The sequence below is a fragment of the Erythrolamprus reginae genome, chromosome 1 (assembly GCF_031021105.1).
Source record: "Erythrolamprus reginae isolate rEryReg1 chromosome 1, rEryReg1.hap1, whole genome shotgun sequence".
In the NCBI taxonomy this organism is placed as follows: domain Eukaryota; kingdom Metazoa; phylum Chordata; class Lepidosauria; order Squamata; family Dipsadidae; genus Erythrolamprus; species Erythrolamprus reginae.
This window is the reverse complement of record NC_091950.1, coordinates 94,366,896-94,388,779: the sequence shown is the minus strand read 5'-3', so window position 1 is coordinate 94,388,779 and position 21,884 is coordinate 94,366,896. Positions and strand designations below refer to the sequence as shown.

Sequence of the window (21,884 nt, the reverse complement as noted above, 5' to 3'; positions counted from 1 at the left end):
ACATAGAAGACTGACGGCAGAAAAGGACCTCATGATCCGTCTAGTCTGCCCTTATACTATTTTATGTATTTTATCTTAGGATGGATATTTGTTTATCCCAGACATGTTTAAATTCAGTTACTGTGGATTTATCAACCACGTCTGCTGGAAGTTTGTTCCAATAATATTTTCTCACGTTGCTTCTGATCTTTCCCTCAACTAACCTCAGATTGTGCCCCCTTGTTCTTGTGTTCACTTTCCCATTAAAACATTTTCCTCCTTAACCTCATTTAACCCTTTAACAAATTTAAATGTTTCGATCATGTCCCCCCTTTCCCTTCTTTAGTCCTCCAGACTATACAGATTGAGTTCATTAAGTCTTTCCTGATAAGTTTTATGCTTAAGACCTTCCACCATTCTTGTAGCCCGTCTTTGGACCTGTTAAATTTTGTCAATATCTTTTTGTAGGTGAGGTCTCTGGAACTGAACACAGTATTCCAAATGTGCTCTCACCAGCACTCTATATAGCGTTTGTCCAACCTTTATTTGTTTATCCAATTTAGAGCCTACCCAACTCACAATAAATCTGGGTGACTTGTTTATATTTTAAAAAAATAAGGAACAATAAGAACAAAATATAGATCATGCGTACAGAAGACAGGCTTAACAATCCATCAGTGGTTCAATTTTTTAAAGTCACCAAATAGTTTTGATTAATCCATTTTCAAACAGACGTGCATAAAATAAAAATATAAACTATTCCCCTTTCACAGAAAACAAATTTTAAAAATTACTACCGGTATATCCCAAGTAATCTATATATCCCAACTGTATCTCAAGTTCACTTGATTTTGTAAGCATTTAAAAAGAAAAAATAAGGTTTCGATGATGACCCAACCTTTCCAAAGGGAAGCATAATGTGTCACTTTTGTTAAACAGAATCTTTATTTTTCTCAAAAATGGCTAAATCACATCTCAGAAATTCAGTCCTTTCTATCGACAATTATAATATTTTCTTACTTCCTAAAGATTATTCTTTTTTCCTTTTGTGACAGCATGAAAAAATAAATCTTCATTCCAAACTTAATAAATTCCGCCTAATTGGTATTTAATTCAATTCAATATGCCTATCTTTTAAAAATTCCTGAGTTTTCTCAGGAATTCTGTCAATTTCTAAAAAGGTATAAGCAAGAAATTCACCCTAGCAGAGGTCAGTAATTCCTTCCTCCCAAGATCAAAATTTTATATTCATATTAATTTTATAAAATTAATAGTTTACTGAATACTGCTATGCCCATTTCACATTCCCTGAATTTTTTCTGCCATTACTATTTTAGAAAAATTGCTGATGTCTTATCCTATATACCCTTAAAATATTAAACATCTACTTTTTACTACATCTTTATACAGTCTACTAACTATTTTAGATTTTTTTGTATTAGCATGATGATGAAACTTTATACATTTATTTCTACCAATGCATTAAATCAGGGGTCCCCAAGGGGGCCAGTTCACTGTCCCTCAGACTGTTGGAGGGCCGGACTATAAAAAAACCCTATGAACAAATCCCTATGCACACTGCACATACCTTATTTTAAAATAAAATAAAAAATGGGAATGTACTATTTAGAGGTGGGGGAGAAGTCTGAAATTCATATACAGTAGTCCCTCGCTATACCGCGCTTCACCTACTGCGGCTTCACTTCATCGCGGGTTTTCAAGAAATATTAATGAGAAAAATCATTCGCGGATCTTCGCTGGTTCGCGGGTTTCTAAGGAAGTTGATCGGCAGATTTAAACAGCCCGCCGAACTCGATCGGCAGGTTTTTTAATTAAAAAAAATCTAAAATTGTAAATACTGTATTTAAATACTGTATCTAAAATAAATACTGTGTGGGAAGGGTTTATAAACACTTAAAACAATGAAAACTTACCAAACAATTACAATATAAATACTTAAATAAGTACTATCAGTCGATAAATTCCCCATCGCGGATTTCACCTATCGCGGCTGGGTCTGGAACATAACACCAGCGATAGGTGAGGGACTACTGTATGTTTATGTTTTGTTTTTAATTTTCTTTTGTTAACATCTGATTGTAGGTTTTCTTGGCTTATAGAAAAATGTATAAAGAAAGAAGGAAGCACTTTGGCATAATGGTTAATAAGTTAGAATATAATTGGTGTACTTTTTGAAGGAACATTAAGGAGGGAATTTAATTAAAAGAAAATGAATGTAACTGGATGACAAAATTAGAAAAAAAAACCTTTTGCAACTTTTTTGATGATTGATATTAGTTACTAATAAAATACCGCATTTTAGTCATAGAAAATTAGATGGAACCCTGTGTTGTGTCACTTATCCACGGGCCGGATAAATGGCCTTGGTGGCCCACATGCGGCCTGCGGGCCGTAGTTTGGGGGCCACTGCATTAAATAATCGGTTTTCTTCTAGTTCTTTCTTTCTCCCCGACTGTTTTGAATTTAGAGGTGGTTGGTAGTCCTTAATGTGTGAGTAAAAAAACAAAAACAAAAAACTCTGAAGTCTTCCTGTACTACCGCAACTAAGCAAATAATCCGATATACTGTACCTATTTTTGTTGTTGGGGACAGGACCTGCTTGCTTTGGCGGTTCCATGGTTCGAAATTCAAGAGTTGCCTTCCATCCATGGGAAATGCAAAAGAATATTGTCCACTATGTTTATCAAAATATGGTGGGTGGCACTATTGGAGCACAGCTTAAGAAGGTAAAAGTTACAAAATTCAAAAACACTGAAAGTTAATTATAATTGGTATGTTTTATTCTGAGGAATCTCTTTCCAAAGATGACATTTTACTTTGTTGGGGAAAATTTTCAAACAAGTAACCAATAATTTTCCAGTTCTTTTCTCTCTGTTTTGCAATACTCTGTGTTTCATTTGTTTTAAAAATATACTGTGTACAAAGCTTGTAATTGGTCCAACTGCAACTTAGTGAATCTAAAAAGATAATACGTTTCCCTACTCTGTATAAGGGCATATATTTTCCATGTTTCTTTAACTACTAATTTAACTTTTGTATGTTGTAATTGTAGATCTGTTCCTGCCAGGAGTCAATAGACTGTTACCTTGCCATGAAAAATAAAGGTTCTAAATATATCCTGAATGATTCCCAAATTAACTGAACTTATATTTATTTGAAAATCTATATATTTATTATTTTATTACCGGTATTCCTTTAACTGTGAATCTTCCAGGAAAAAAGTATTAAAATATTAACTCTGGCAGTTGAGATATTTTTGTCGAAATCAATGACACTAAGATGGGTGTATAATTAGAAATTGTACAATTAACTATTGAATCTGATACTAAAAATCATCTGAGTTTACACATTTAAATAGTCTTCATTAATGTCCATTGAAGTGAATTCTTGGATGGTATTCAAAGGATGTTGTAACTTCCAGTTCATTTTTTTTCTAAACTATTGTACGCATTCACTAATGTTACTTTTACTAATTTTGGATCAAGAATTAAACAGATTATGTTGTGAGCTGCCCCGAGTCTTCGGAGAGGGGCGGCATACAAATCTAATTTTTTTAATTATTATTATTATTATTATTATTATTATTATTATTATTATTATTTAGGACATAACTATAATCTATTTAATTCTTGATCCAAGATTAGTAAAACTAACATTAGTGATTGTGTAAAATATTCAGTAAAATACAGTATTCTTACATGACAAAAATAATTCAACTGAACATTTGCAGTATTAACTCTATGAGCAGACAGTACTTTTAAGTGCACAGGAACTGGATGCCTCATCTTTCTCTGAACCACATTCCCTGGAATAGTTTCTATAACTTCTTAAAATAGCATTTCAAAATTAAGCAGCTCTGGTTAAACTAGTCATGACTAGGATTGAAAGCGAGGTTGCTGCGGCCACAATGCTAACCACAATGTGATCGCGCTGTACTGACACTAACGATCTCTATATTTGATTATTAAAATTGCATGGTCACCAAATCTTTTGTTCAACTATAAAATTAGAAATGGCAGATTTTGAATTTCCAGTTATTTTAATTGACTTAATCTCTTTCTTTGCTAAAATGATTTTTTCCCACATTTTTCCAGCATTACATATTACATGTAAAAGAATCCATCCTCATCAATTTCAATGTATAAAAAATATTTTTCTTTTTAAACAAGCTTCTCATCTCTTTAATATTCCATGACTCAAATATGTCATTTTTAAAAAAATACAAAAGTGTATATGTAGCGATGACTGGATTAGCTCCAGGTCTGAATTGCAAATAACAATAACCAGCATTTTTTTTAAAAAAATCTTCTTAAACATAGTTCATTACTACTGAATAAAACATCTTGTGAATAGATAATTTATTAAAACTAATTATTTATTCAACACATTTGAATCAGGAGGAAAAGAAAAGGAACCTAATGTACCTAATTGTCCTGCTACAATATTAAAATCACTGACAAAACTACTTAGAATGCTAAGAATATTAAATATAAAATAATTAAAATAAAAATAACATACAAATTCAAAAAAGCATTTAAAAAACCTTTTGGATATTTGGAAAGTCAGTGAAGACATTCCAAGCATTCAGACATTCTGTAATTTATTGGCCCATCAATTCTCCAAATCAGTTAATGATTTCTAAGTGGACTGGAGTAATAAGCTGTATGAGTAAGCCATCTGTTGTTTGAAATAATGAATAGCCATTTCCGAAACATAAAATTTCATAATGCCTGTGCCATCTAATATATTGTAGGATATACAGGATTGTAAAGACTAATGCCTAAGTGACACATAAGGGACTGCTTAGTAGATTCAGCCAAGTCTGAAATACCCTGTTTCCCCAAAAATAAGTCACCCCCGAAAGTAAGACATGGGAGAGGTTTCGTAGAATAGCCTAATATAAGGCATCCCCTGAAAGTAAGACCTAGGAGATGTTTCATTTTGCAGTATTCCTGAACAGAACATATATAACACTGCTGTCCATAAATTGCATCGCAAAACGCTGCATCAATCAGATTTAAAACACATCCAACACGCATCCAACATGCAGCTGCGTATTTGGACGCGTTTTTGCTGCAGCAGGATACAGGATACAATTCATTGGAAAAAACAATCCTCTGAAAATAAGATGTAGCACATCTTTGGGAGCAAAAATTAATATAAGACGCTGTCTTATTTTCGGGGAAACACGGTAGATCCGAACAAACTTTGGTAGCATCTCTTCAAGTCTCTTGTGCTCTGGGCAGGAGAATTTGAGCAACATTTTTCCCCCTGCTTTTCAGACCTTGAATATGATCCAAGGTATCTTAGCAAGCATCATATACTTATAGTTACAATGACACTTAAAACTTTGTAAACACTTTTGAATGTTCAATTGTTTTGCATGATAAATATGATCTACATGACATTATCTGTTTTCCATTAAAAGTAGATAAAAGAGTACCCAATTAAACAAATGGATAATAAATGTTGCATTTGTTCATTTATTTATTGAGGAAAATGAATCTGAAGGTACATTTGGGCATTTACACAACTGATCCTCTCAGCTGTACATATGTATAAAAAGACAGTGACCATGTGCATGTATATGGGGTCTTGGATCCCACTCTCTTACTCTTTCAGTGTCTCCAGGTGCCATTTGTACGTTTTCTCAACTTGTACCGTGTGTTCCGAACAGCAAGTCCCTTCGACAGAAGGATTACAGCTTTGGAATGGCATCCAATGCATCCTAGCACAGTTGCTGTGGGCTCCAAAGGAGGAGACATCATCCTGTGGAATTATGAAGTGCTCAATAAAACATGTTTTATTAAAGGGGTAAGTTGAAGCAGTAAGGGTTGTTTAGCATTAACATGCTGATGAGAGCCATAAGTTATAATTAAATTGTTTTTGAAAAATCAGGGCTGCTTGTCTTCCTACTTTGAAAGATTGGAAATTTAGGTAGGAGGGGTGGCTCAAAATTGGAGAAATATTATTTTAAAGTGGGAAATCTGTAATCTTTTTGGATCTACCGGTAGCTTTATTTTATTTTCATGGTCCAGACACTGCAGTACGCTTAATTACCGGTAAGCAAGGGGTTGAACTTGATGGTCCAATTGTTCTATAGAGATTCTTAGTCAACCAGGTCATGGTTGTCCCAAAGGTGATTTTTTCAGGAGGCAACTGGACTTTCTTGTTTTTTGAATTTTTAAAAGACATTTCACTTCTCATCTAAGAAGCTTCTACAGGTTTCTTGGATAAGAAGCGAAACGTCTTCAAAAGAAAAAACAAGGAAGTCCAGTTGCCTCCTGAAAAATCACCTTTGGTCTCTTCCAAATCAATTCTCTGAATGAATGGGAGACATCCTGTAAATGCAGTGAGATTTTTCATTTGTTTTGTAAAGATGTTGCTCTAATATGAAACCTTGTCAGTGGTTTTCAACCTTTCTAATGTCGCAACCCCTTAATACAATTCCTCATGTTGTGGTGACCCCCAACCATAAGCCTAGTGCCAAGTGTATGATGATATCTGTTTATTGGATCAGAAGAAGATTTTTTTTAAAAAAAAATGTTCCTAGATCTTTTATGTGAGTTTCTGTTAGGATTTATATTTGCATTGCTCCTTAAGGTTGTAATTTTTAAGAATCTGGGAAAAAAACAAAACCCAGCGCTCAATATGATACAGTAATTCTGAGAGAGGAAGCTGGGCTCTTGTCAGAGTTAGCAATTGTTATTTTTCCAGTAACAGCTATTTAATATATGTAGCATTGGCCAGGAGAGCTGAAAATCCTTCCCACATGAGCCTCTTTGCTTTGATACAGTCTGATAAATATGAATACCACCTCTTGGGAAATGTAGTTTTATAATATTACTGAAACTGATCAGATAGTACAAGCTATTTTTTGCTTTCCTGGATTTTGAGTGGCTTTGTGTGTGATCCATTTCTTTTAACTATAGATTGGAGCTGGAGGGGCCATCACAGGAATGAAGTTTAATCCTTTTAATCCAAGTGAGCTGTATATATCATCAGTTGCTGGAACTACTGCTTTGCAAGATTTTAATGGCAACACAATCCAGGTCCTGGCCAATACCGATGACTGGGAGTAAGATGCAGTCTATTTCTTTCCGGTTTTTTTTTTTAATTAAAAGGAAGTATAACCATAAGAAACGGTTAAGATTGCAATATTTTTCATTGTTCCACTCAGCATTTGGAAGGTTTATATTCCTGAGTCACTTTTCAGAGTGCTCATTTTTCTAGATCAGAAAATAGCCTTTAAGGAGCTAAGTAAATAGATGAAACAAACTACAATGTTCCCTCGATTTTCGCGGGTTCGAACTTCGCGAAAAGTCTATACCACGGTTTTTCAAAAATATTAATTAAAAAATACTTCACTGTTTTTTCTCCTATACCACGGTTTTTCTCGCCCAATGACGTCATATGTCATTGCCAAACTTTCGTCTGCCTTTAATAAATATTTTTTTAAAATAAACTTTGATAAATAAACATGGTGAGTAATAATCTAAATGGTTGCTAAGGGAATGGGAAATGGTAATTTAGGGGTTTAAAGTGTTAAGGGAAGGCTTGTGATACTGTTCATAGCCAAAAGTAGTGTATTTACTTCTGCATCTCTACTTCGCGGAAATTCAACTTTCGCGGGCGGTCTCGGAACGCATCCCCCGCGAAAATCGAGGGAACACTGTACTGAGGAAAACAGTCGTTTTGTCGAAAGTAGTTACTTTCAACAAAATGAAAACTGATCAGCACACTGAATTCAAGATTTTCCTCGGTAAAGAGATTTGCTTAAAACATGTAGATTCAGATCACCATAAAATATTAGAATGAGTTTTTTTCTATATAGTTCGTATGAAAAAGCTTTGTACAGCTGGAAAAGATTGAACTTCAAAAGAAATAGGCTATTTCGACCATAAGAACACAAAGTAATGCATTTTTAAAGCATTTGTAGCCATGTAATGCTGCTACTGTTTTAAAATAGAAGTCTGTACTACCCTGTTTTGGGATTATTCTAGTTCTGTTTTATTTTAAACAGCCCTTAATAGTGAGAATGGCAGTGAGATATTAAGTAGCACTACTAAAGTCCAAATTGTTTCCAATGTTCTGACTTTGGAACAAAATGTTCTCAAGTTTTATCAGAATGTTTCATTCTACATCGTTTTGAGTACTCTATAGTAGGTTTGATTTAGTAATTCATTTTAGTTTCCCCCAAGCCATAGAAATTTGGAGAGAAAATTAAAACAGGAGTGACAAGAGCTGTTATTATAATTGGACACAGCCACTTTGGAAGGAGCAGGGAGGCTTCAAAGGATAATTAAACATATATTTCAGAGAATAAGAGCTTTCTTTCAATATAAAAAGAGTACTGCCCTCTAGCACTGACATTTACTACTATTTTTATATTCTGTCTGGAAGTAAGTTCATGAGTTGTAGTATAATTTTGCTGTCTTGTGTGTTCTTTGTATGTTATCTTGTATAAACAAACATTAAAAGTAAGCATAGATGCTTTACAGGTGGTTTTGCTACTATTATCAGATTGTCAATTGAAGTGAGAAGTGAGAAGAACCCCAAGGTTCAGTTTTGGGACCTTTACTTTTTAATTTATTCATTAATGATATGGATGTAGAAGTAAATAGCGAGGTAGCAAAGTTTGCTGATGACACTAAATTGTTTCGGGTAGTGAAAAGTGAAACTGATTGTCGGGAGCTCCAGAAGGATTTCTCGAAATTGAGTGAGTGGGCAACGAAGTGGCAAATGCATTTTAACCTAAACAAGTGCAAAGTTATGCACATCGGGGCAAAGAACCCCAATTATACCAACCAACTGATGGGGACCAAGCTTTCTGAGACAACCCAAGAAAGGGATCTTGGGATTTTGGTGGGCAGCTCAATGAAGATGTCAACCCAGTACGCAGCAGCAGTAAAAAAAGCAAATTCTATGCTTAGCATAATTAGGAAGGGAATTGAAAATAAGTCAGTTAGTGTTGTATTCCCTCTGTACAAATCGATGGTGAGACCACACTTGGAGTACTGTGTACAGTTCTGGTCACATCACCTCAAGAAGGATATAATGGAACTGGAAAGGTGCAAAAAAGGGCAACAAGTATGATCAAGGACATGGAGCACCTCCCTTATGAAACCAGGTTGCAATGCCTTGGTCTCTTCAGCCTTGAAAGATAGCATTTAAGGGGTGACTTGATCGAAGTGTATAAAATCATGCATGGGATAGAAAAGGTGGATAGGGGGAAAAATTTTTCTCTATCACAAAATACTAGGACGAGGGGGCACTCCCTAAAGCTCTTTTGTTTTCTTTGATTGCATTTCTATTTGCTATAAAATATAACTGTTATTTCTGTTTTAGTTTCTGGTATTGCAGTGTTGATGTATCTGCAACTCGTCGGGCTGTAGTAACAGGAGATAATGTAGGAAACATGATTTTGTTTAGTACCGGAGGTGAACAGGTTTGTATATTTTCTTTTTTTCCTTAATCAAAAAAGAAAAACCTTAAGCAGTTTGTAAATTTACCTAATAATATTCCATTGAAACATTGATTGAACATCTTCCAAAACAGTGTTTTAAAGACTGCGTGATGCTATTGCACTGAGCTGATGCATGCAATCCAATAATAATTTGGCACCTCATACGCAAACTCTGTTTCTCTTCTGCAGGGCAATCCTTTATTACAATAAATGACACAGTTTCTTCCCATGCTTGTTGTACTCAATCTTGGTGACTGATGAGTAATGAGAGGCCCTGTTCATATGTGTCAGTGGATTGGGCATAAGATAAATTGATGCATGAATGGGCAGCCTTAGGTTTTCAATAAGGTTGGGTGGATTTCTGCCTATGATTGCATTATATCTAGCCTCATTATGGAGGCATCATACAATAAGACAGTGTTTCCAAACCTTGGCAACCTGAAGATATCTGGACTTCAACTCCCAGCATTCCCCAGCCAGCAAATGCTGGCTGGGGAATTCTGGGAGTTGAAGTCCAAATATCTTCAAGTTGCCAAGGTTGGGAAACACTGCAGTAAGACATATTGGGAGAGGCATGATCATATCAACTAAAAGGGGGTTTTGTTTTCTATTATCATATTTGTTTGCTATTATCATATTTTCTTCAGGGTACAAATATATATGTAGTTTCTAGAACCGCTAAGTCAGGGCTGTTCAGATGAGAATACGTTTTATAGAACATATTGGGGTGGCATGCAAAGGAGATGAACTCACTTAAGAATATTTTATATCAGTATCTTAGATTTGTTTAATATAATCCTTTGCAGGAGTTATATTCTCATGTTTTACTACTCAATTTTAGCATATTATACTGCATTTTAACTTATTATTTATTCAAATTCCCTCTATTTTAGCCAATTTTATTGTATTTTAACCAGTCACAGTTTTATGACGACCGATATGGTCCTTTTCCTTGCTTTGATATGGTCGATTGACTAACCAAATAAAGTTAATATTGATATTGATTGTTTGTTACCATATCAGGCCAGGGATGAAATGGTGATGACATGAGGGCCATCCCTTAAAAACTATTATTAATACACTGGGATGTTAGGACAAGTCTTCTCTGCCTAATAGCCGTAGACCAGACTCTTGTGCTCTGCAACAGAAAAACATTTGCTTTCGCTTCTGTCCATTGTAGATATGGAATCTGAAGCTGCACAAAAGGAAAGTGACTCATGTGGAGTTTAATTCTCACTGCGATTGGCTGCTGGCTACGGCCTCTGTAGATCAGACAGTCAAAATCTGGGATCTGAGAAATATTAAAGATAAATCAAGTTGTCTTCATGTACTTCAACATGATAAGGGTGTCAATGCAGGTAAGATAGAAAATACCAATGCCCTACGACCGTGATGGCAAACCTTTTTTTCCTCAGGTGCTGAAAGAGCGTGGGCGTGCACGATTGTGCAGGCGCCAGTGCCCACACTCATAATCCAATGCCTGGGGAGGGTGAAAACAGCTCTCCCTCCCCTGAGGTCCCCTGGAGTCTGGAAATAGCCTATTTCCCAACTTCTGGTGAGTCCAGTAGACTCGTGTTTTGCCCTCCCCAGGCTCCAAAGGCTTCCCTGGAGCCAGGGGAGGGTAAAAACGCCCTCCCTCATCCCCCTGGAGGCTCCCTGGAAGCCAAAAAATCCCTCCCAGAGCCTCTGTGTGAGCCAAAAATCATCTGGCTGGCACATATATGCATGTTGGAGCTGAGCTAGGACAATGGCTCGCGTGCCAGCAGATATGGCTCCGCATGCCACCTGTGGCACCCTTGCCATAGGTTCGCCATCACTGCCCCATGACTTTTGTTCATTTTGTACCCATAGTGCCAGTTATTCTCCTTTGCATTTACAGTTAATCGGGCAAATCGGAAGTTTAGAAAAACGGAAGTTACCCCGAAGCCTCCGGAGTGCAAAAATCAGCACAACGGGCAACCTGGAAGTCCGTTTTTCTGAACTTCCGGTTTGCCCATTGGGCTGTTTTTTGCACTCCGGGTGATAAAATGACCTTCCCCAAGGCCAAAATCAACTGGCTAGCATGCGCATGCGCGCTCGATGTGAGAGAGGGCAACGCCTTGCGTGCCCTCTGATATGGCTCTGCATGCCACCTGTGGCATGCGTACCATAGGTTTGGAATCACTGCTATACAGATTATAAATTTTAAAGGATTATTGGATAGAAATGAAGTACTAGTAAAATTCAGCATTTCATTTTTATCTGAACTGATCATTATATTATACTTTTAAAATTTTGAACAGATCCGCTTGTTGCGTTTTTATACTCTGAAAAAAATGACTCAGGATATTAATAGGATTATATTAATGAAATGCTTGTATTTCATAATACTAGGGATATGGAAATATGCTGTATTACTTCAATCATTAGGAAATACTGTAATAAGTATAATTTCTTGGAAAATATTTTTTTAACCTGATGTAGCACTTACATTTGTGTGTGTGTATGTTTGTGTTTTTTTCTGCAGCTTATTTCAGCCCAACAGATGGTGCTAAGCTACTGAGTACAGATCAGCACAATGAAATCCGGGTTTATTCTTCTTCTGATTGGTCCAAACCACAGCATTCAATTTCACATCCTCATAGACAGTTCCAGCATCTCACACCTATCAAGGTGCAGGGATATTAATCATGAATCATTTCTAACTGAAGCAAAAAGCCAAATTGCAATTACCCTTATAGAAATTGGAAATATGATTGTCGAATAAGGAAATTCATCTAGTAATGGGATATCAAAATTACAAAAAAGTAGATGCAGCACACTGGCATTCCTTTTGTGGTTTCTAGAGCTGTATCAAGAGTAAACTTCAGATCGTGCAGAATGCAGCTGTGAGAGCAATCATGGGCTTCCCCAGGTATGCCCATGTCACACCAACACTCCGCAGTCTGCATTGGTTGCCAATCAATTTCCGGTCACAATTCAAAGTGTTGGTTATGACCTATAAAGCCCTTCATGGCATCGGACCAGAATATCTCCGGGACCGCCTTCTGCCGCACAAATCCCAGCGACCGATTAGGTCCCACAGAGTTGGCCTTCTCCGGGTCCTGTCGACTAAACAATGTCGTTTGGCGGGTCCCAGGGGAAGAGCCTTCTTTGTGGTGGCCCCGATTCTCTGGAACCAGCTCCTCCCAGAGATTAGAACTGCCCCCACCCTCCTTGCCTTCCGTAAACTCCTTAAAACCCACCTTTGCCGCCAGGCATGGGGGAATTGAGATATCTCCCCCGGGCCTATACAATTTATGTATGGTATGTTTGTATGTATGTTTGATTAATAATGGGGTTTTTAAAATGTTTTTAAATTATTAGATTTGTTATGAATTGTTCTATTGCTGTTGTGAGCCACCCCGAGTCTACGGAGAGGGGCGACATACATACATACATACATACATACATACATACATACATACATACATACAAACAAACAAACAAACAAACAAACAAACAAAAATTGAATGAATGAATGAATATGGGGTCCAAATGTGATTCCTGTTTTACATTAGGAAAATTATGGCGGTTTTTAAATAGAGCTTTGAAAATGCCTAAGTTGCAATTCCATCTCTTAAAATCTCATCTTTGAATGGATTTAGGACTTGCCCTTCAACATGCATGAAAAATTGATGGAGTCCTTGAGCCAAAAGAAATTGTGTCCATGATCCACATCATAGATGTCAGTGTTAATTAACTGCATCCATGTCAATGTTAATTAACTGCAAATGTGTGGACACATTTTATGACACAACTTTGGTGTCATAAAAGAAGAAGCCAATGTAGTGCAAACAAGTAAGGGCCAAATAATTAACAGTGAAAACAATTACTGTTATATTTTTTTTTCTCCTGTTCAGTTCTGTCCAATTACTAGAGACTGCTTGGTTAAATTCCTGCAATTTTCTTTCCAAGGTTTTCCAGACGTCGTTTGCCATCACCCTCCTTCCTAGCACTGAGAGAAAGTAACTCGCCCAAAGTCTGGATTTGTGTTTATGTTGGGTCTAGAACCCACAGTCTCCCGATTCCGAGCCTGATGCCTTGTTACAACAGCAAACAGGCTCTCTAATCTTAGAACAGATATAAGTATTTCCAGCTAAAATGCATTCTCGGTTTTGTTATTACTACATAATATAAGAAATTATACTCGAGCGCCAGGGGTAGTACTAATAAAAATCAATTGGAATTCTGTTTTTACAACACGATGCCTTGTAAGATCTCATTTTGATATCATGCTAGGAGTAGAAGCTGAATCTGAGTCCCAGCGTTTGAAAAAAAAAGTTTAACGCTTTTCTGTTTCAATTTTTGTGTGCTATACATAAAATTGGTGTCAATGATTTTGCTTACTTGCATCTTCTGTATTTCAGGCAACATGGCATCCTCGTTATGATCTCATTGTGGCTGGTCGTTATCCAGACCCTAAGTTCCCGGGCTACACAACAGATGAGCTGAGAACTGTTGACATATTTGATGGAAACAGTGGAGAGATGGTGTGTCAACTGAATGATCCAAATGCATCAGGCATTATCTCTGTGAGTGTTGAGACCTAGTTTAAAGTTAGCTGCTTTATCTGCCATAGGTTCTGGGATCCAAAATAATAATAATAATAATAATAATAATAATAATAATAATAATACACCAGACATTGTGATCGTGGAGAAAAAGAAAGTATGGATCATCGACATCGCAATCCCAGGAGACAGCAGAATTGAGGAGAAGCAGCTAGAGAAATTAGTGAAATAGGAAGATCTAAAAATCGAGCTGCAACGACTCTAGCATAAGCCAGGGAAAGTGGTCCCAGTGGTACTTGGCATGCTGGGCTCAATGCCAAAGGATCTCAGCGGACATTTGAAAACCATTGGAATTGACAAAATCTCCATCTGTCAATTGCAAAAGGCCGCTTTACTGGGATCGGCAAACATAATTCGCCGCTACATCACGCAGTCCTAGGTGCTTGGGAAACGCCCGACTGGTGATGAAATACGTAATCCAGCATAGTGATCTCGTTTGCTGTGTTGTACTGACATAATAATAATAATAATAATAATAATAATAATAATAATAATAATAATAATAATTTATTAGATTTGTATGCCGCCCCTCTCCGAGGTCTCGGAGCAGCATACAAATTAAAGGAATTAAAATAAATTCCTCACTTTCCTACATATTATCATTAAAGCCTACTATGCATTAGTAGGCACTAATAATAGATAGACAAATGCGTTTAAGTTGGGTTTCCTGCTTGGTTCTTAGACTACTTTTTAAGGTGGAAATCTATAGCCTTCTAGGCATTAATGAATTGCAGCTTTCAGCGATCGAAGCTAGCATTGCCAGCATAAGCAAAGTTTCGAATTCCCAGCTTTGTATTCTTTCTTTAAAGGCCCAGTGAAAAATTATCAGAAGAGTATGGATCAGCGGTGGGTTGCTTCCAGTTCAGACTGGTTCTTAGAACTGGTAGTGGCGGCAGCGAGAGGCTCCACCCACCCACCCAGGAGGCTCCGCCCAACCACGGGACGCTTCTGCCCATGCGCAAGAGTCGCGAGCATGAACTGGTGGCAAACTAATTCAGAACCCACTACTGGTGTGGATAACTGTAGTGCTGTCCATATAATTGTGTTCTAGTACTGGTTTCTAGTTGAAAGCTTCATCTCAGTATTCGGTATAGAAGAAATGTTTTAATTTCTGTTTCCAGAGGTTTATGCTTTCAGATTAGATTTCAGAAATATAATGAACCAGGATTCCCAGTGAGTTTCTCGAATGAACTTTGAGGGTAAGGACTTCCTTTATCTCTGGCACCAGCTAGGGTGCTGAAACAGATAGAATAGCCGGGGAACGGGGCAGGAAGGAGGTTTTCCTATTCACGGCTTTGCTGACTTGTTCAGAATTTTTCACAATCATTGTTGGGCTTTTCTGCACAGTTCAGAATGTTCTGGTTTCTGTTTTGCTTGATAAGTAGACAGCTGACAAGCTCACAGTGCATTATTGTGTGTACATTTGCAGCTCAATAAGTTTAACCCCATGGGCGACACCTTGGCTTCAGGAATGGGTAAGCAAGCAATTTAATCTTTCATATTTAGTGGAATGGTTTGGCGTTTGAATTCAGTCACTTGCTAAGTATAGGCTTAAACCCTCGGAATATATTTGTAACTTTACCATATGTTTCATTACTTTTAAATAGTTTTTTGACCTCTTAGAAAGCAACAGCTGAATATAATAAAGGATTAATACTTTAATATTGTAAAAGGGTGTGCTCAAAATAGGAAATGTGTTACATTTGAAACAAAACAGTACTTTGGCCTTATTTGGATTGACTATAGATTGACAGGGGGCAAAATACCTAGAATGTTTTGGATGTCCTCAGTTTCAGGTTAAATAAAGACAGGAAGGATCCTGAAGGGATTTTTATGAGTCAATTTATAAGGCAAAGGCTTGTACAGTGATACCTCATCTTACAAACGCCTCGTCATACAAACTTTTCAAGATACAAACCCGGGGTTTAAGATTTTTTTGCCTCTTCTTATAAACTATTTTCACCTTACAAACCCACCGCCGACGCTGGTATGACCCGCCTCCGGACTTCGGTTGCCAGCGAAGCACCCGTTTTTGCGCTGCTGGGAATACCCTGAGGCTCCCCTCCATGGGAAACCCCACCTCTGGACTTCCGTGTTTTTGTGATGCTGCAGGGGAATCCCAGCAGGGGAATCCCAGCAGTACAAAAATGGGCGCTTCGCTGGCAACGGAAGTCTGGAGGTGGGGTTTCCCAGCGAGAGGAGCCTCAGTGAAATCGCAGCATCGCAAAAACACAGAAGTCCGGAGGTGGGATTTGCCATGGAGGGGAGCCTCAGGGGAATCCCAGCAGCGCAAAAACAGGCGCTTCAGCTGGCAAAAAGGGTGAATTTTGGGCTTGCACGCATTAATCGCTTTTCCATTAATTCCTATGGGAAACATTGTTTCGTCTTATAAACTTTTCACCTTAAGAACCTCATCCCAGAACCAATTATGTTTGTAAGACAAGGTATCACTGTATTTGCTCAATTTTCCTATCTGATATCACCTATGTTGTTGCCCTTCCTATCCCTGATCTTCTCACCTGATGCCTATACATATTATATTGGCCTTTACTTATTCTCCTCACCCAAATCGCTTTTGCCCGGAACAATTGCAATTTGGTCCATATTTTGAATAACCCAGTACCACTTGATTCCATATTGGAGCAAAACACCTGAAACACTTATTTTTGTTTGGACATTGATCACCCAAAACCAACTGTGTACCATCCATATACAGTGGTACCTCAAGATACGAACCCCTCGTCTTACAAACAACTCGTGATACGAACCCGGGGTTCAGAAAAATTTTGCCTCTTCTTACGAACTGTTTTCGAGTTACGAACCGGCATTCGGAGACTGCTGGGAAGACGCGCGGCTGTTTTAAAAGGTGACAGCCGGGCGGCGGGGCTTCCCAGAAGCCTCCCGAACGCCGGTTCGTAACTCGAACAAAGTTCGTAAGAAGAGGCAAAATTTTTCTGAACCCCGGGTTCGGTTCGGGAGGTTGCTGGGAAGCCCCCCAGCCCGGCTGTCACCTTTTAAAACAGCCATGCCGCTTCCCAGCTGTCTCCCGAAGCCGAACGCGGAAGTTCAGCTTTAGCGTTCGGCTTCAGGAGACAGCTGGGAAGCGGCGCGGCTGTTTTAAAAGGTCGCAGCCGGCCTGGGGGGCTTGCCAGTACCCCCCCGAACCCAGGTTCGGGGTTCGGGGGGGTGCTGGGAAGCCCCCCAGGCGGGCTGCGACCTTTTAAAACAGCCGCGCCGCTTCCCAGCTGTCTCCTGAAGCCGAACGCCAAAGCCGAACTTCCGCGTTCGGCTTCAGGAGACAGCTGGGAAGCGGCGCGGCTGTTTTAAAAGGTCGCAGCCGGCCTCGGGGGCTTGCCAGCACCCCCCCGAAACCGGGTTCGGGGTTTGGGGGGGTGCTGGGAAGCCCCCCAGGCTGGCTGTCACCTTTTAAAACAGCCGCGGCTTCCCAGCAGTCGCCGAAAGCCCTTTTTTTGCGGGGGTTTTTTTTGGTTGCACGGATTAATTGACTTTACATTGTTTCCTATGGGAAACAATGTTTCGTCTTACGAACCTTTCGTCTTACGAACCTCCTCCTTGCACCAATTAAGTTCGTATCATGAGGTATTACTGTATGTTGGTTTACGCATGATAATGTTTTAAGTATCTCTAAGCAGCTTTGGTTGTACCGGTATATTGACATATAGCATGCAAGACAGTTGTTGAACAGTCTAAGACTGAAGTGTGAAATTGGGGTTTTTTAATAATTTTTTAAACCTCCCATAGTTGTTTCAGCTACTTGAAAATGGTAGCAAATAATGTATAAAAGAAGAAAAGGGTTTAGTGCTTCTTTTGGCTGGAGATCTTCTTAACTTTTGTAAATCAAAATTTTAATTTGTACATACATTGAAAGACACAGCGTTCCATCAATTGCCATGAATCGAGAGGGTTTTGATTATTTCTGGTGGATTTTCTGCACCCAACCACAGCTCATCTTGTAAAACTTAAGAAAAATCCATTAGAAAATTGCATAGCTAGACTGAGAATTTATTTTACAAAAAATCTCATAACATGTCCAGGTTAAACCAAAAAACTTGGATGTATTTACCTAGTTGCTAAGAGTTAATTATCTAGGAATGAGAGAACTGCTGCCATCTGTTGACCTTTGAAATAATGTTTTAAGAAGGAGAAAATAAATTTTAAAGTTGAAATATTTTCTTGAAACAAGAAAAAAATATTCCAGTTTAACTACTTTGGGTTAAAAGATTTTTTTTATCCAATTGGGAATCTTTTCCCATAAGCGATCCTAGAAAATGTAAGGCCTCTTCTCACAAGGAATCTAGCTGCACAAATAATTTTTTTAAATAAGACAATAAAAGCGAACCAAATAGAAAAAAATGCGATTGAACTTTAATCTTAATGAGTTAAAAAAGTACTACTTTGTTGGGTTGGACAAGATGATTTATTCATGATCTTCAGTTATCTAATTGTCGGAATTTTATTCCTCTAAAATCTCTTTGCGGACTTGGCACCAAACACCCAGCTTTAAAAACTGAACCATGTCTGAGCTCTAGGCATAAGTGTTACATGGTTTATAAGCTATCCAAGGCTGAATTCCTAAGAGTGTGATTCTGTTTTTTGACAGGCTTTAATATTCTGATATGGGATCGAGAAGTGATGATAGGTAAGAAACAGGAGGATCTCATGCAAGCTATGAAAGAGCAGAGAATTGGGCTTAGGAACGCACCCCACCAGAGAGGACAGAGGCAAAGGCAGTCAAACACAGAAGCAAACAAATTCAAAGCTAAATTACTCAGCCTTGAATTAGAGGACACCAAAACAAAGGGCAAAGAACACACAGTGTACACTAAGAGAAGAAAGGATCCAGAGGACTTATGAGTCAAGCACATGTCACTAGTGTTTGCTTGGAGCAAAGTTGGTGCTGCTGGCATAACGTGCAACATTGACTTCAGAAGAAGGAAGCCCTTTGTACAGTAGGCCATCTTCTTTGATGATGGAAATTATGTTGCAGGACTGAGCCATCCATTATTATGGGCAGGGCGTAAGGCATAATCTATGCATGTACTTAAATGAGCTAAAAGGAACATTCTGTTGTGTGTACCTGAAGGCTTTTAATTGTTTAAGGCAAAGTACTGTGCACAAAGGTATGTTAACAATCCAGATTACAGTATATTTTCAGACCTGGCTCTTTTCTTTTTATAATGTATTGAAAACAATCTATGTTTGTCCTGTTCTCACTAAAAATAAGAGCATTTTTTGTTTTAAGGAGCAACATAATTTGTTTGTTCTCAGACACAGGTATTTGTATTTTGTGAGATTTGTAAAACTGTCTAGAACTGAAAAGATATATAGAGGTACAAAAAAGGCAATAGGTACCTTACTTTGAAAGTTATTATTGTGATTTACTATGTTCTTTTGTTCAAAAATACCGTATTTTTCGGTGCACAAGACGCATCTTTTCACCTTTAAAAAGTGCTTTAAAAATTGGATGTGTCTTATACATTGAATGCTGCCAAGGTGGGACAGGAGGCGGCAGTGGAAACTGCTCAGGCATCTCCGGCGGCTTCCTTTCGAGGAGCAGCAGCACCAGGAATGCCACCTCCATGCCCCAGGCCGCCGCCGAATCAGAGGCCCTGAAGGGGCAGAGCTGTCATCTGCACCGGTGCCATGTTATTGGGTGGCGGGCTTGACTCGGGCAAGTGGCTGTGGCAGGAACCGGTCAGGTGCTGCCTCTCTTGGAGCGAAGCTGTCTCAGACAGCCTGATCGTCTGGTGGGAGGGGGCTCGGATCCATTGGCCCCCACCCCAATCTCCTGCCTTCGGGGGTGCCATTGGGAGGGCGTGGCGAAAACCCCCCCCCCCCAAAGGCAGGGAACTGTAATTGTAAATGATTCTATCATTAGCCATTTCTGTGTCTAAAGGAACAACTAACAATGAATTGTCCTCATTTGCTTGTTTTGTTTGTTTGAGTTAGGGGTTAGGAGTGCAAGGGTCTTCAAACCTGGCAAGTTTAAGTCTTGTGGACTTCAATTCCCATTTCTGAGCTAGCATCACTGGTGGAGGAATTCTGGAGTTGAAGTCCACAAGTTTTGAAGGTGTCAAGTTTGAAGTTTGTAAAAAGTGTACATGGTTTTAAAAAGTTTACATGGTTTTAAAAAGTATTCTGCTACACTGGTATTTTATTAAACAATACAGTGGTACCTCAAGATATGAACCCCTCGTCTTACGAACAACTCGTGATACGAACCCGGGGTTCAGCAAAATTTTGCCTCTTCTTACGAACTTTTTTCGAGTTACGAATCTGCGTTCGGAGACAGCTGGGAAGCTGCGCGGCTGTTTTAAAAGGTAACAGCCGGGCGGCGGGGCTTCCCAGAAGCCTCCCGAACGCCGGTTCGTAACTCGAACAAAGTTCGTAAGAAGAGGCAAAATTTGGCTGAACCCCGGGTTTGGTTCGGGAGGTTCCTGGGAAGCCCCCCAGGCCGGCTGCGACCTTTTAAAACACCCGCGCCGCTTCGCAGCTGTCTCGCGAAGCCAAACACGGAAGTTCGGCTTTAGCGTTCGGCTTCGGGGGACAGCTACGAAGCGGCGCGGGTGTTTTAAAAGGTCCCAGCCGGCCTGGGGGGCTTGCCAGCACCACCCCGAACCCGGAAGTTGGGCAAAAGTTCGGGGTTCGGGGGGGTGCTGGCAAGCGCCGCAGGCCGGCTGCGACCTTTTAAAACACCCGCGCCGCTTCGCAGCTGTCTCGCGAAGCCAAACACGGAAGTTCAGCTTTAGCGTTCGGCTTCAGGAGACAGCTACGAAGCGGTGCGGGTGTTTTAAAAGGTCGCAGCCGGCCTGGGGGGCTTGCCAGCACAACCCCGAACCCGGGTTCGGGGGGGTGCTGGGAAGCCCCCCAGGCCGGCTGTCACCTTTTAAAACAGCCGGAAAGCCGTTTTTTTGCGGGGGGTTTTTTGGTTGCACGGATTGACTTTACATTGTTTCCTATGGGAAACAATGTTTCGTCTTACGAACTTTTCGTCTTACGAACCTCCTCCTTGCACCAATTAAGTTCGTATCATGAGGTATTACTGTATAATAGTATACCATTTGGTTCAGAATACCTTTTTCCTTGTTTTCCTCCTCTAAAATCTAGGTGCATCTTATACACCGAAAAATACGGTAATATGTTTAATAATGTTTTTGTATCATAATTATTTTGTTATACAGAGAAGCTGCATGCTTCTTGAGAAACATAATAGCTGGGACATAAGCCTGCTCAAAGAATATATCTGATAAATTTAATAAAAATTGAATGAATGATCAGAGTCTTATTTTGGGGAGTTGTGCTCCATATATCTTAACTTGTCCCTTCATTGTCTTTTATGAACTTGATACTGCTGTTTTTAAGGATTTCAAGATATGAATTCCATACAACATATAAATGTACAAAAAAATAAAGCTCTTTATTAATAACTTCAAAGGCCTGTTAGAAATACATTATTTTTTATACAATGTAATTCATTCATTGAGTTGGAACTGACAATAAAGGTCATCTAACCAATGCAAATCCCTGCTTATTGCAGGATCCACTAGACCAGTGATGACAAACCTTTTTTTCCTCGGGTGCCGAAAGAGTGTGGGCATGCGCGAGTGCCCCACAACCATAATCCAATGCCTGGAGAGGGGGGAAACAGCTTATCTCACCCAGAGACGCTCTCTGGAGGCTGGAAATAGCCTATTTCCCAACTTTTAGTGGGCCCAGTAGGCTCGTGTTTCACTCTCCCCAGGCTCCAAAAACTTCTCTGGAGCCAAAGGAGGATAAAAATGCCCTCTCCCATTCCTCAGGAGGCT

At 39.1% G+C, this 21,884-nt stretch overlaps 1 protein-coding gene across 3 annotated transcripts in view; it reads left to right on the top strand.

Moving 5' to 3' along the window:
- Nucleotides 1–20,193, top strand: part of DDB2 (damage specific DNA binding protein 2) — a 49,304-nt gene extending 29,111 nt beyond the window's left edge. For 2 of the 3 annotated variants that reach the window (XM_070759828.1, XM_070759821.1), the window contains exons 3-11: nucleotides 2,593–2,726; nucleotides 5,623–5,814; nucleotides 6,933–7,078; nucleotides 9,349–9,448; nucleotides 10,647–10,824; nucleotides 11,973–12,118; nucleotides 13,855–14,019; nucleotides 15,488–15,533; nucleotides 18,680–20,193. In XM_070759828.1, the coding sequence (XP_070615929.1) occupies nucleotides 2,593–2,726; nucleotides 5,623–5,814; nucleotides 6,933–7,078; nucleotides 9,349–9,448; nucleotides 10,647–10,824; nucleotides 11,973–12,118; nucleotides 13,855–14,019; nucleotides 15,488–15,533; nucleotides 18,680–18,933 (1,361 nt within the window). In that variant the 3' untranslated portion in view covers nucleotides 18,934–20,193. The remainder of the gene's footprint in view (nucleotides 1–2,592; nucleotides 2,727–5,622; nucleotides 5,815–6,932; nucleotides 7,079–9,348; nucleotides 9,449–10,646; nucleotides 10,825–11,972; nucleotides 12,119–13,854; nucleotides 14,020–15,487; nucleotides 15,534–18,679) is intronic. The other variant, XM_070759836.1, reaches the window with a different exon arrangement.
- Nucleotides 20,194–21,884: the final 1,691 nt, after the last annotated feature.